General features: G+C 49.0%; 5 protein-coding genes across 5 annotated transcripts; 4 read left to right on the top strand and 1 right to left on the bottom strand.

The window, feature by feature from the left end:
* Positions 1-439: 439 nt before the first annotated feature.
* N7519_010687 (uncharacterized protein) lies at positions 440-1,606 on the top strand (the record flags this gene model as incomplete). Its single annotated transcript, XM_057297460.1, has 1 exon — positions 440-1,606. One exon carries the CDS (start codon positions 440-442, stop codon positions 1,604-1,606), a length of 1,167 nt encoding a protein of 388 aa, XP_057145342.1.
* Positions 1,607-3,001: 1,395 nt separating this feature from the next.
* On the top strand, positions 3,002-4,871 carry N7519_010686 (putative MFS transporter; the record flags this gene model as incomplete). Its single annotated transcript, XM_057297459.1, has 3 exons — positions 3,002-3,830; positions 3,886-4,141; positions 4,205-4,871. 3 exons carry the CDS (start codon positions 3,002-3,004, stop codon positions 4,869-4,871), a joined length of 1,752 nt encoding a protein of 583 aa, XP_057145341.1.
* Positions 4,872-5,346: 475 nt separating this feature from the next.
* Positions 5,347-7,689, top strand: N7519_010685 (putative C6 transcription factor; the record flags this gene model as incomplete). Its single annotated transcript, XM_057297458.1, has 4 exons — positions 5,347-5,466; positions 5,520-5,614; positions 5,666-6,362; positions 6,412-7,689. The coding sequence occupies 4 exons, from the start codon at positions 5,347-5,349 to the stop codon at positions 7,687-7,689; spliced, it is 2,190 nt and encodes a 729-aa protein (XP_057145340.1).
* A 216-nt stretch (positions 7,690-7,905) lies between these two features.
* N7519_010684 (uncharacterized protein) lies at positions 7,906-10,642 on the bottom strand (the record flags this gene model as incomplete). The annotated part of the gene is made up of 5 exons (XM_057297457.1): positions 7,906-8,168; positions 8,220-8,420; positions 8,474-8,709; positions 8,767-9,189; positions 9,249-10,642. 5 exons carry the CDS (start codon positions 10,640-10,642, stop codon positions 7,906-7,908), a joined length of 2,517 nt encoding a protein of 838 aa, XP_057145339.1.
* An 803-nt stretch (positions 10,643-11,445) lies between these two features.
* N7519_010683 (basic helix-loop-helix domain-containing protein) lies at positions 11,446-12,219 on the top strand (the record flags this gene model as incomplete). The annotated part of the gene is made up of 1 exon (XM_057297456.1): positions 11,446-12,219. One exon carries the CDS (start codon positions 11,446-11,448, stop codon positions 12,217-12,219), a length of 774 nt encoding a protein of 257 aa, XP_057145338.1.
* Positions 12,220-12,379: the final 160 nt, after the last annotated feature.

The raw sequence follows: 12,379 nt of genomic DNA, 5'->3' as shown, positions 1-12,379 counted from the left end.
GAATTTCAATCCCAAAGTCCAATAACGCAGGGTGGATCGGAAGATCGCGACTTCAAGGTGATCGAAGTGGGAGGAATATGAAAAGTGAAGCCGAGCGGTCTGGCACTTGAACTCCGCCTTAACCTTATTGACCTCCAGGGCTTAATGGCGATTCTTCAACTATCAGCGGTGCTGCCTAACGGGAGTAATCGACTTTCGTTTACGAAATTAATTATAGCATCCGAGGCTTTTTGGCTAGAGACCAATTCAAAACTACCCAGAATCGGTCGTGTGCTTGCTTAAGGACCACGCTGTACTCCGCAATCCAAAGCTGTCTGCAAGTACGGCCTGGTGAAGCCACAACCAGAGGCCCAATGGACTTTGTCGCTCAAGGCTCTGTGACTGCTGCCCTAGCTGCTAACTTCTTTCTGTCCTCTGTACTTGCGTCAGTTTCATCACTATGACGGAGATGTACTCCGGCCTCCACGTGGGCCAGCGGTTTTGCTCTCTGGAAGAGTTCAAAACATTGGTACGGAGTATATCAGTACGGCAACACTGGGAGCTTCGTGTGGCCCGTAGCAACAAGAAGAGCGTCGTTATCGGATGTCGATCATCGGCAAATTGCTTCTTTCGTGTGGTCTGTCGCTCAAACAAAAATGCCACCTACATCACCAGTCTTCAAGACTGCCATAGTTGCCGTCGGAGTGCAAATTCTCCTGCGGCCACACCCGCTCGCTCTGAAGCTTCCCATGTGCGATTTCTGCTGAGTGAGATCCCGAAACTTTTCGATATGAAGTCGAAGATACGAGCCCAGGATGTTGTGGATGCTGTGAAACGCTACCATGGGTATGATATATCTATGCGCCAGGCACAGCGAGCGCTTACCAAACTTCAACCACGACATGCCGAGGGCCAGGATGAACATGGGTTGGATATCGATATGAGTGCAGAGGAACAGCAGTCACCCGAGCAATCCCCCGAGTCGCAAGGAGAAGGGGCACACACATATGGGGCGATATCTGAGAATCGTTGGCTTCCAGAGCATCTCCCATCATCACTGGTCGACGATGATAACATGTCCCCAAACGAGACCTCAAACAACCACATACCTGCTCCACCATCTAGCTCCCAAGCCCTGCCACCTCCACCACAGGTGCAACACGTACCGATTCCCACATCAGACCAACCCTCTTTCAATCAAAACCCACATTCAATGAATATACCCCAATCAGGAGTCCAATACCAGACTGCTGCTTCTTTACCAGTAGGAGTGGTCGGACCTCCGAAAGACTACCCTCAGCGCAGTGATCACGATGCCGTTCCCCAGATGGTTCTTACAAATTTCAAGATTGAATTCACCTGCACGACCTGTGGGTCACTGAACCAGAGCTTTTTCCCCAACCAGGGCAATGTCACTGGTGCCAGCTATATGACCCATCATGCTGTACCGAATCCTGGCAATGTTCCAAGACACGCTGGAACTACTCCTCAGAGTGGTGTTGGTAGCAGTAGCAATGCAGTCGGAGAAAACCCTGCTTACGATATAAATGCCTCCAATCCACCTACCATCCAGAACGCCTGGCCTGGTGGTGGCCTAGGAGTTCAAATCGGGCCGGCACATACCTAACATATCATGTTAAAAGGGATGATGTCGGTCACCCATGGTACTGATGTTGGAATATGCGGCTGTGCAAACCCGTGCTTGCGCACTGCAACCCGAGCCAAAACGCACACCAGCTGACTCTATGCTTTACTATGCATGATATTGTATGGTATTTGATGCCGTGACCGTCCCGGATTCCGACTTTCAACTCGTTCTATGAGAAGACATTAAGGTTAGAATGCTGCATGCCCGTTCCAGATCACGAGGACAACCTCTAACTCTAGTGCGAAGGGGGCCGGTTCAATGGCCTTTTCTGGGATCTCTGTTTTGATTTTGACTGTGAGGACTCTATATAGGTCCATTTTATGCAGGGAAAGTAACGTCCGAGACGACCTGGGACTGGATATAATCAGGGCTGATATTTTTATGAAGTCGACGAGCTACGCTGGTTAATTGTGTTTTGATACCACTTTTGACAGTGGAGTTGTTAATACCTATTCCTATGTGCTTAGTTCCGAGATTATCACCTCATCTACTACCACATATTGTTATACCCATGCATTTGATTAAATACATTGTTCCCCAAAACAAGTTTCTTCCCTCATGCAGAGCTGCAGGATCTTGCGCAACCCTCCCTCACCTATTGGTAAAAACGAGCTAAGTTGGGCATAGGCGGCGCTGTGTGGGCTAAATATATACATCTGTGTCGAGAATATATGGGCCCAAATAGAAGTAGCTTAATTGGCCAAATTGACCGCACAATAAGTGGTCAAGGTGCAGAACAACAGCGAGCGACACGAATACTTCGGAGAAATATCCGGAGATTAAAGGCCTAAATTGCCTGATTCGGCATCCCGGACCGCCATTACTCATCAATCGGAGGTCCGATCGGCTATCCGACGCGGATCCACAACAGACTCCGCTCTTCGCCAACCGCACCGAAAAGATGACGCGGAATTGAGCCGACAGTGTCCGGATCGAAATCCATCGGTGCGATATTGGGCTGTAATGCAAACCGAGGACACAAGGTTTCACTTGCGTCGGACCTGGATCCGATGTGATACCTGCCAGCGGCGTTCAAGCTCCAATCGACATCCAGCGTTAAGTTGCCCGATGGATCGAGAGGCCCCTAAAACCCTGCCAGGGAAAAACTTTTCTTACCAATAAAATGACTCTTATATGAACAAATTTGCCGTGGGATTAGCTGTTCCTTTAAATAACATTGAGATCCTCCTCATTCCATACAATTGTGCTTTGGATAGTATCACGCCAAGCATTCCCTCCCAACCTTAATATACTTCGTGTCGCAGTATCTTCTACGCCACAGGGCAGGGCACAGATGGCCATTTGCGAAAAGTCTCGGACAATCTAAGGACAGTTACCATTTTGAGCGAGCTTGGCAGGGCCGCATCTGCAACTATGAATCGACAACGAGAGGCCGAAAAGGCCCTTCACGACCAAACAAATATTCTCCCCTTCGCGCAACTCATGGTTGTCTTCACGGGCCTAGCAATTTCCTTGCTGATTTGCATGGTGGATCAGAATGGCATCAGTGTCACACTACCAACGATCTCACGCGAACTGGATGCTCAGAATACCATTTCCTGGGCTGGAACCTCGTCGCTAATTGCAAACACCATGTTCACCGTGCTTTACGGCCGACTGTCAGATATTTTTGGCCGGAAAATCATGTACATTTCCGCATTAGCCTTGCTGTGTATTGCAGACTTGCTCTGTGGCTTGTCCCAGAGCCCGGCCATGTTTTATGTTTTCCGAGGCTTGGCTGGTGTTGCTGGTGGTGGTGTTACCTCTTTGACGATGATTATTGTTTCCGATATCGTGACCTTGGAGAAGCGAGGCAAGTACCAGGGTATCCTAGGTGCATCTCTGGGTATTGGTAATATCATTGGGCCATTTCTGGGTGCTGCATTCATCATGCGATCAACGTGGCGCGGTTTCTTCTGGTTAATTTCTCCATTGGCTGCTTGCTCTGCAGTCGTTGGATACTTCCTCATTCCGAATAATGCACGCAAAGATAGCTTCCGAGAAAACATTGGCCGCATTGACTGGTTCGGACTGCTTGCATCGTCCATTGGTATCATTTTCCTCTTGATCCCTATCTCGGGCGGTGGATCGTATTTCCCCTGGGATTCACCGATGGTCATCAGTATGCTCGTTATTGGAGGTTGTTCACTCGTTGCATTTTTGCTTATTGAATGGAAAGTGGCTACACTTCCGATGCTACCAGGTAAGTTCTGATATACCCATAGTGATAAAAGGGACATTCAATTGACATGCAACAGTGGTCTTCTTCAAAAATAAGGTCGTCTCTGCAATCTTCTTGCAAAGCTTTCTGTATGGTGCAGTTTACCAGGCAAGCCTTTACTACCTGCCATTGTACTACCAGAATGCCCGTGGCTGGTCGCCAATAGCCTCTGCGGCCATGACATGTCCTATGGTTGCGGCCCAATCAATCTTCTCAATCACATCCGGACAGTACATCTCACGAGTAAAGCGGTATGGTGAAATCATTTGGATTGGATTTGGCTTGTGGACCTTGTACGTTGATCAATGCCTAAGCCCTCTTACTATGACCCCATACTAATAATATCCTTCCCATAGGGGGTCGGGTCTCATGTTATTATTCGGTACCCACACCCATCCCGCCGTTATTGCCGTCATTGTGGCAGTCATGGGTGCCGGTATTGGCTTCACATTCCAGCCTACTCTCGTGGCCCTGCAAGCTCATTGCACCAAGTCCCAAAGAGCAGTCGTGATTGCAAACCGTAACTTCTTCCGTTGCATTGGTGGTTCATGTGGCCTCGCCATCTCAGCAGCAATTCTGCAGGCTACTCTTCGCTCTAACCTACCAAGCAAGTTCGCATACCTGGCAGACTCTTCATACTCGCTTCCTTCAAGAGCGAACCTCAGTGCAACTGAGTGGGCTTCAATCCTGCTTTCTTACAGCAAGGCTTCCCACGCAGTATTCATTCTGCAGGTCCCCCTCATCGGTGCGTGTTTCCTGGCATGTATGTTCGTGCGTGACAGAGGTCTGGAGCGTCCAAAGGAGCCGGAAGAGATTGAAGAAGAAAAGCGGAAAGCCCAAGAAGAGAGAGATGCCGAGGCGGCTACTTCTGATTACCCCGAAGAGTCTGTCGACCATCAGGCATACCACCAGGCAGAGAAGCGTCGTTCTGCATCGACATTCGCCGAATCGTCTATGCCGCCTTCTCGGGCGGAACCTAATACTGAGGGATATGGAGAGAAGGAGCAGCATCGAGGCATATAGAGACTTGAAAACGCTGAGGAGCCGCTCGATTTGATTTTGATTTGGTTGAATCTGGCATTTGCTTTTGTTGCATAGGCGGCGTGTGATACCAAATACATATGTAGACTTGACACTTATTTCCGAGTCGTACTAATGACATTGTATGTCAATATTGCTATCTGGTGAAATAGAAGCTATTCATCACTTCCAAGTTCTGCTTTTATGGATGGCTAGCTCCATGAGCTTATGATTTCTCAACCCTTTGAATTATCTCCCTGATTACAAGTGTCCGAACTACAGAAAACAACAAAGCAAAAGAATTAAATATATAGCCTGAATGCCTCCGTTATAGGCTGCCCTTAGTGTTCATAGATGTCTTGTCTTGGCATTCCCGCTCCAACCGCATCTCCGACCTCTCTCAACCTCCCCTTGCAATGGCACTTCACCAGTGTCTTCATGGTTCAAACTGAGGTTGATATTTTCCAGAAAATTCAATATGTATGCACTCGGGCAGAGTCCCGAGTCATCGAGGCAGACAAGTCCCGCATCGCGAGATCATAACCCGCGGAAACGCGGGAGGACCGCATGCACTCGCTGCAAGACACGGAAGCAGAAGGTGAGCTCTAGTCAGTAATATAGTTACAAACATCTCGACTAACGGGCTGCTAGTGCGACAATGAACATCCGACTTGTTCCAACTGCTTGAAGGCAGGGGTCTCGTGTGACAAGTCCAGTGTCCGAGAGGACAAAGACCGACAGAATGAGTAAGGTCCAAATGTATCAAGCAACCGGAAAAAAGCTAATCTGGACGTTAGTTACATACGTGGCTTACAGGAGCGTGTAATGTTCCTTGAGCGTAAACTTGTTGAGTCTGATCGATCATCAGACCAGAATGCTGCCGCTACAAATACTGCGTCTTCGCTGTTCTCCCCACAAGGTGGGCATACAACGCCGCACACAACTACATCGGGATTCGACAATAATCCCGTCGGAGAGATTGTGGGCCTCCTTGCTCTCAGCGCCTCCGAGGCCCCTGCATACGTAGGATCCAGTTCTGGTCTTTCTCTCGCTGCCGACCTGGGGGAGATGGTTCAAACGAGTGTATGGAACCAATTCATCTCAAGAATGCAGCAGAAAACCAGTACCACCGCCAATAATTCTCGAAACAAGGCAGGCCAAGCACAGGGGCCGTCGGAGCAGTCCAGCGCCACTCAAATCCGAGATCGAGCAACTAGGATGGAAGATCTCTTGCCGGCGAATGTTGAGCCTCCCACGGATGAGATGGGGGCAAGGATACTCGAAACATATTTTACCCGGCTTCATTCTCGATATCCATTTCTTAATCGGAAACAAGTATGGCAGATCCATGCGGATCGATGGTGCCTAGCGAAGATCAAGCGCGAGGATCTTACTCGGTCTGATCGATTTGCTATCTTCAAACTCAACCTGGTCTATGCAATTGGCGCAACAATGCTTCGGCTGAGTGAGAAATATGCGTACACGACTCCCGAGGTAATTATATTCTCTAAGCATTAGATCGGACGCCGCTTACAAGTTTTAGCGATTCTACACTACGGCCTTGCAGCATGTTCCCACAATGTGTGAAGCACGATCCATCGAAAATATCGAGGCCATGGTTCTTCTTGTCGTGTATCATCTCCGAACTGCATCCAGTCATGGCATGTGGTACATGATTGGACTTGCTATGCGTACTGCTATCGATCTAGGTCTTCACCGAAAGGCAAATGAGAGCAACATGGATCCATTTACCACTCAGATGCGACGCAGACTATTTTGGACTGTATACTATTTGGAGCGAGTGGTATCAATGTCTCTTGGTCGCCCGTTCAGTATATCCGATCGTCACATTGATCTTGACCTCCCACTCGAAGTGGACGACGACATTGAAGATCCGACACTACTCACAGCACCCCTAGATCCAAACAAAACCACAACCTTGACATTCGCAATTTACCTCTTCAAACTCCGTCGCATCGACTCCCGCATCCAACATAAAATCTACCGCGCCGACCGTCCCCTATCTTCTCTCCGACCAAAAATGGACCCTCTATACCTTGAACTGGAACAATGGAAAGAATCCGCCCTACTGCGATTCAGCGGCCCAGATCTCGACTACCCAATGCTGCACTTTAACCGAGCAGTCCGCCTACTAATCCAGCCATTCCTCCCCCTCCTCCCAATCACAGACCCGTACTACCAAATCTGCATCCTGGCCGCAGGAAACATATGCCAATCCCACAAACGCCTCCACCAGACCCTGGAATACGGCCACTCCTTCCTAGCCGTGCAAACCGTCTTCATGGCCGGAATCACCCTCCTCTACGCACTATGGACACACACAGACCAAGTCTGGTCCGTCCGCATGAGCAACGACATCCGCGCCTGCTCAACAGTCCTATTCGTAATGGGCGAGCGCGCAGCATGGGTCAAGAAATACCGCGACGCCTTCGAGTTGCTAGTCAACGCCGCCATGGAGAAACTACAGGGAAATGAGACTGCCCGAAATGCCGGAATGGCTGAGCTGATGACGGCCCAGTATGGCGTTAATTGGAATTCTACTACTGCTCCTGGTATGTCAGGTAGTGATAAGTTTCCCCCGGTTAACCCGACCGGGCTGGCTCCTGATACTGCGGGTGCTACGCCTCAGGGTTGTCCGGGTGATGATTCTGAGCATGCGGTTAGGATGGCGTTGCAGCTGGCGCCGTGGATTGATCAGGATGAGAGTGATCCGCTGTGGGTGCCGGACTTTGAGACTTTGGAGAACTTGTCTGGGACTTTTTGGAGCCATGGTGATATGAGGCTTTTTGATCCCATGTAACATGTTTTCGGATTTGTTGTACATACATGCGAGAGATGGAAGTTGATACCCTTCTTTGTTGTTATAATATGACAGGTCCTTTTTTTCTAAGATTTACCATGGGAGAATTGCCATGGATTTTCAGCGGTATTTGCTTGAGATATAAAGGACAGTTGGAGACCAGATCGCCCGATGACCCTGCTGCATATTTCTAAAGTATTCAGGTCTATAATATGTTCAAGGGGGTATATCCGTGAACCAGCTTGCAAGATCCGGCAAATCGAATCTTCCAAGGAATCCAAACTCTTCCTGGCCCAAGCTCATCTCATCCCAAGTGGTAAGAAGATTAATATCCATGTTAGTGGGTTCGTGACGGAGGTTGTGTTCGTCTGCTATGGGCTCGGTAGGCTGCGACGACAAATCGGGTCGATTCGGTTGTTGATTGCCCCTTTGGTGCAGCTGAGTGGCAACCAACGAGGGATCACCAGGCCGACAAGTAGCTATACGAGAATCAGCTATACCCAGCGAAGATCCGTTACATAGCAACGAACCTGAGTAGTTTTGTGTAATATGTTGATGGGTCACCTGCAAGAACTGCAACGAGTTGCGGGCAGACAGACTGAATATAGCCATAAAAGCTAAGATTTCTTCGCACTTGCGCCAACTCTCATCCACGATTTGTGAATCGACTTGCTCCCGGATAGAATGGCAGGAGTATGACATTATCAGGATGAACCCTGCGGTCGATGTGTCTAGTACATGTTAGTTGGTGAGCAACTAACAATAAGCGGAATTAACCACGAACAGAATCCATTGTACCACCATGCATCAGTTACATTTGTCCGATATGTCTTGTGAACAAGTGAGACCAGGTCTATGGCTGCCATGACGCAGGAGGCGGCACATTTTGAGAAAACAGTAGAGTAGATTATATTTTTCTCGCTGGGTTGTGAATCAGAGCGACGTGACGAGCCTGCTCGCTCATCGGAGCAGAGTTGAGTGAACATGGGGCGATATAATAGGAGGCGAAGGTGGATGAATCTGTTGTTTTTCTTTTAGTTAGAAATTGTAACTGAAAAGCACAGAAAGAGAAGCTACCTCGCACGCAGCACATTCTGCTGGCGCTTGAATGTCGACGCATTGCCACCGCCTGAGTGATGCAGTGATGGCTCATCTGTCCAATTTAAGGGCTGGGGAACGCTAGCTTCATAGGCAGCGAGTTTATCGTCGAGCTCCATCAACACATCTAGGCTACAAAGCTTGGAGCTTCGCGGCGAACCGGTGCGAGTGGTATTCGATCGACTCTGCCAAGCGTTATAGACCTCGGATAGAATAGACTCGAGAATTTTGTATAATTCAATGGTTGAAACGTAGAACGTCATGTATCCCAACTTATGATCACAGGGTTGTCCACTAAGCTCACAAGGATCAGCTTCTTCGGAGTCCGTTCCCATTGCAGGCAGAGGCAACGGTGAGATGTGAGATGTCATGCTCGGCCTTCCATGTGTCATGCTCACAATCCTATTTGAATCAGTTAGCTGTGTTTTCAGAAAAGAATGTAGAAAAGGGATTGCACCAACATATCCATAATGACACAGCTATGCCAGGTACGCCGTCGTATTTCTGTCTCGAGAGGTTTGGTCGAGGCGTGTGTGGTTGTCTCATGTAACCCGAGTCCTTGACCAGCTCGGCATGCCAGTCCAATTGCATTCCAGCACCGATTCGGATAAGGTGTGCTCTGGAGAAGAAGTGAAACAATCAGAAGCGTTTGAACGACGCCGATAGTGCCTATGTCCAGAAGATCAAGATTCACAAATCGCTTTGCGCGAAGGAAAAAAGAATAAACCGCAGCCTCCCGGTCCGCGGGCGGAATATCAGAGAAATAGCAGCCAATGGCAAAGATGCAATTGAGTGCGCAGTGGAAGACGATTGAATTAGGACCGCAATCGAACGCACCCCCGAGTCCAATATTGAGCTGTGGCAACTCGGGCTTGGATGCCTTGTCCGACCCCCAGAGATTCTCATACGCTTGCTCAAAGCTGGGGCGATGGAAAAATGGGAATAGACAATGTACTCTGTCCCAGTAACATTCAAGAAGGTGGTCTGCCAGAGATCGAGACGGCAAGGAGAAATCGTCGAACCGAAGATCTACCGATGGATGGCCTAAATCTCGCCAAATCCCCGTATCGGGCCCCTGGGACCTTGACGACTCATTCTTGCTGTCTCGCAAAGCTGACATGTACGACTGCAGAGGCATCGACTCTCCCGCGAGACGCATAAAAGACGCCACTGAAGAGTTCCCATAGTATTGCTGCTCCCGTGGAGAGTCTGTGCTTGGTTCATCTTCTGCAACAGAGATTGCACCCATGGCGGTGACGTTACCGTGGGAGTTGAGAGACGGTGAAGGATATATACTGCCTGCTCGTGGCTGGGTAGATTCAGGAGACAGATGTGTCACATGTGGAGATCTATAGCGCTCAGCTTCCGGTCCGTTGCTCTGCGCGGGAAACCTTGGCGGTTGAAAAGTAGGCGTTGAAGACAGAGGGATTGGTCCAGATGGCACAGGGGTGGAACCCAGTCCTAGTAATCCTTCAGCAGCAACAGATGTCCTGGATTCTGCATCCAGGTGATCCAGATCCATATCTTCACCCACATGACCTTGACTCCCAGGTGCCCTGTAATCTCCATCTTGTGAAGGCCCAGGCGGAACAGTAACCCCGCCTTTCGCACATGTCTCTTCAAGCTCCCGAATACGATTATGGAGAATCTTCAGGTATTCATCGTTGCTGGCAGACCTCGCATTATCCAGCTTGTATACACATTGGTCAACGGTATAAGAGCGTCGAGCACATGGGCCACAAATTGGCTTTATACCATCGCACCTGACCTTTTTATCTCGACATGACTCGCAGGCCAAGGCAATCTTACGACGCCTTGGTGGCTCCCGTTTAGTAATTCCACCTTTGGGAGGCATCTGTTTCACAGCGCTTGGTCCCACAAGCCACAGTATTGCTGCACTATTCGATTGGTGGTCCGGATGATAACCGAAAGGAATGGTACGTGCTGCAGGGAACTGCAGACCCGGGGAAGGGAAAAGGGGTGGAACAATCCCGAGGCTGTCCGGAATGGACCCGGAGATATTATCACGTGTCAAACTTTACCCCGCGGGATTAGGTCGAAATAAAACGGAGAAATGGAGATGTGTGTGCCTGTTTCGTCTTTAAGGTCAAGACTAATGACCCCTGAATTGCTATAATTGGGCAGCTGGTTCCGATTCGTTGGATCGACATCATACGTGGACCCCGGGATGCACCCGATGTGTTTTGTTTCTACACGGAGACGTTAGGAGAGGAATACTCGAAAACTAAGTACATACTACATCTATGCCTACTTAAGTACGCAGTTAAAATGATATATGGAGAAATGCAGTCAGTCGAATCAGCCAATCATTTCACCACCGGACGTTGCACCCGTAGTGCAGTGCAGATGTGGAGGACGCCGATCCCCCAGGTACAATATGCCGGGTGCATTCCGGAATTGACGTAGGGAACCCTGCTGCCTCATTAATGAGACTTGCTTCACGGCATTAATAGAAGCCAATCCCCTTGACTTCCCCCTTATCCTTAATCCAAAATCAAGTGCTGTTACATATCGTTGTCTTTCCACAACCCTGATATTAGAACATCACAACCAGACCCATCAACGAACCCCCAAAAGTACAATTTTAACTCGATACCACCAGCTACCTGGATATCTTCCACAAGTCAAAGAACCCAAATGGAAAACGACAGCCAGACACTTCAAATGGACCATACCCTTTCACACTGCCCTTGGCAAGCCGACAAACCCCAACCAATCTCCCGAGACCAATGGCCGGAAGAAGGCCTCCAATGGGGTTCAGATCCCAGCTTCTGCTATCACGGCTACTCTAGTCCTATCGGCACCTGGACAGAAGAGAGGCTTGTGCAGAATCTGATGCGGAACATGGCCAGCTTCTGCACGACCATGGACATTGGCTTCAATATCCCCGAAATTATAGACGAGCCATCTGAGAAGCCTATACTGGATCCATCAGAACTGAATGGATTTACACTTCCCATGTTCCAGCCATCGATGGTCCCACAAAATAGAAGATTCTCCGAGACCCCATCCTCACCATCTTCATCCTCATCGAGCCAAGGCCAGATTTTCTCTCCGGACAATACCGAATGCACGCGACGGGCAAGCTGCGTCAAATCCAGGACTCAGTCTGGGCAGAAGAAGAGGAAGTGTGTGCAAAGACCAGGACAGAAATTGTGCCACTGTCGATCGGAGAAGAGAAGAAGAGAGATCATTGGAGAGCGATATAAAGAGCTTTGTCGCATTGTACCGGGGCTTGAGAAACAGTCATTCACAAGGAAATATGTTCTCGAGGGGGCTGCGCTGTGGATTCAAAAATTGGTACAGGGCAACGATGCCCTTCATCAACAACTTGGGCAGTTGAAGGAACAGGAGAAGTTGAATCAGTTACGGTTATTCCCTATTGAGGAGGATGAAAAGTTGGGCTGCTAGTTAGCGTTTTTTGTATTTATAACGTATCACAATGACAATGTACTCTATGATAATACTATATCCACGCATGTTGACCATCTAATACCCCACGGAACCGAAAATTGATATCGAAAGAGCCCTTTTGTAGAGGGTTAGGTCCAACAAGGATATTTTTCGGAAC

This window comes from Penicillium mononematosum (assembly GCF_028829835.1).
Source record: "Penicillium mononematosum strain IBT 11891 chromosome Unknown utg000005l:1.0-9366267.0:1.0-9372171.0, whole genome shotgun sequence".
Classification (NCBI taxonomy): domain Eukaryota; kingdom Fungi; phylum Ascomycota; class Eurotiomycetes; order Eurotiales; family Aspergillaceae; genus Penicillium; species Penicillium mononematosum.
Note: the sequence above shows the minus strand (reverse complement) of the source record. Positions and strands in the feature narration are given on the sequence as shown.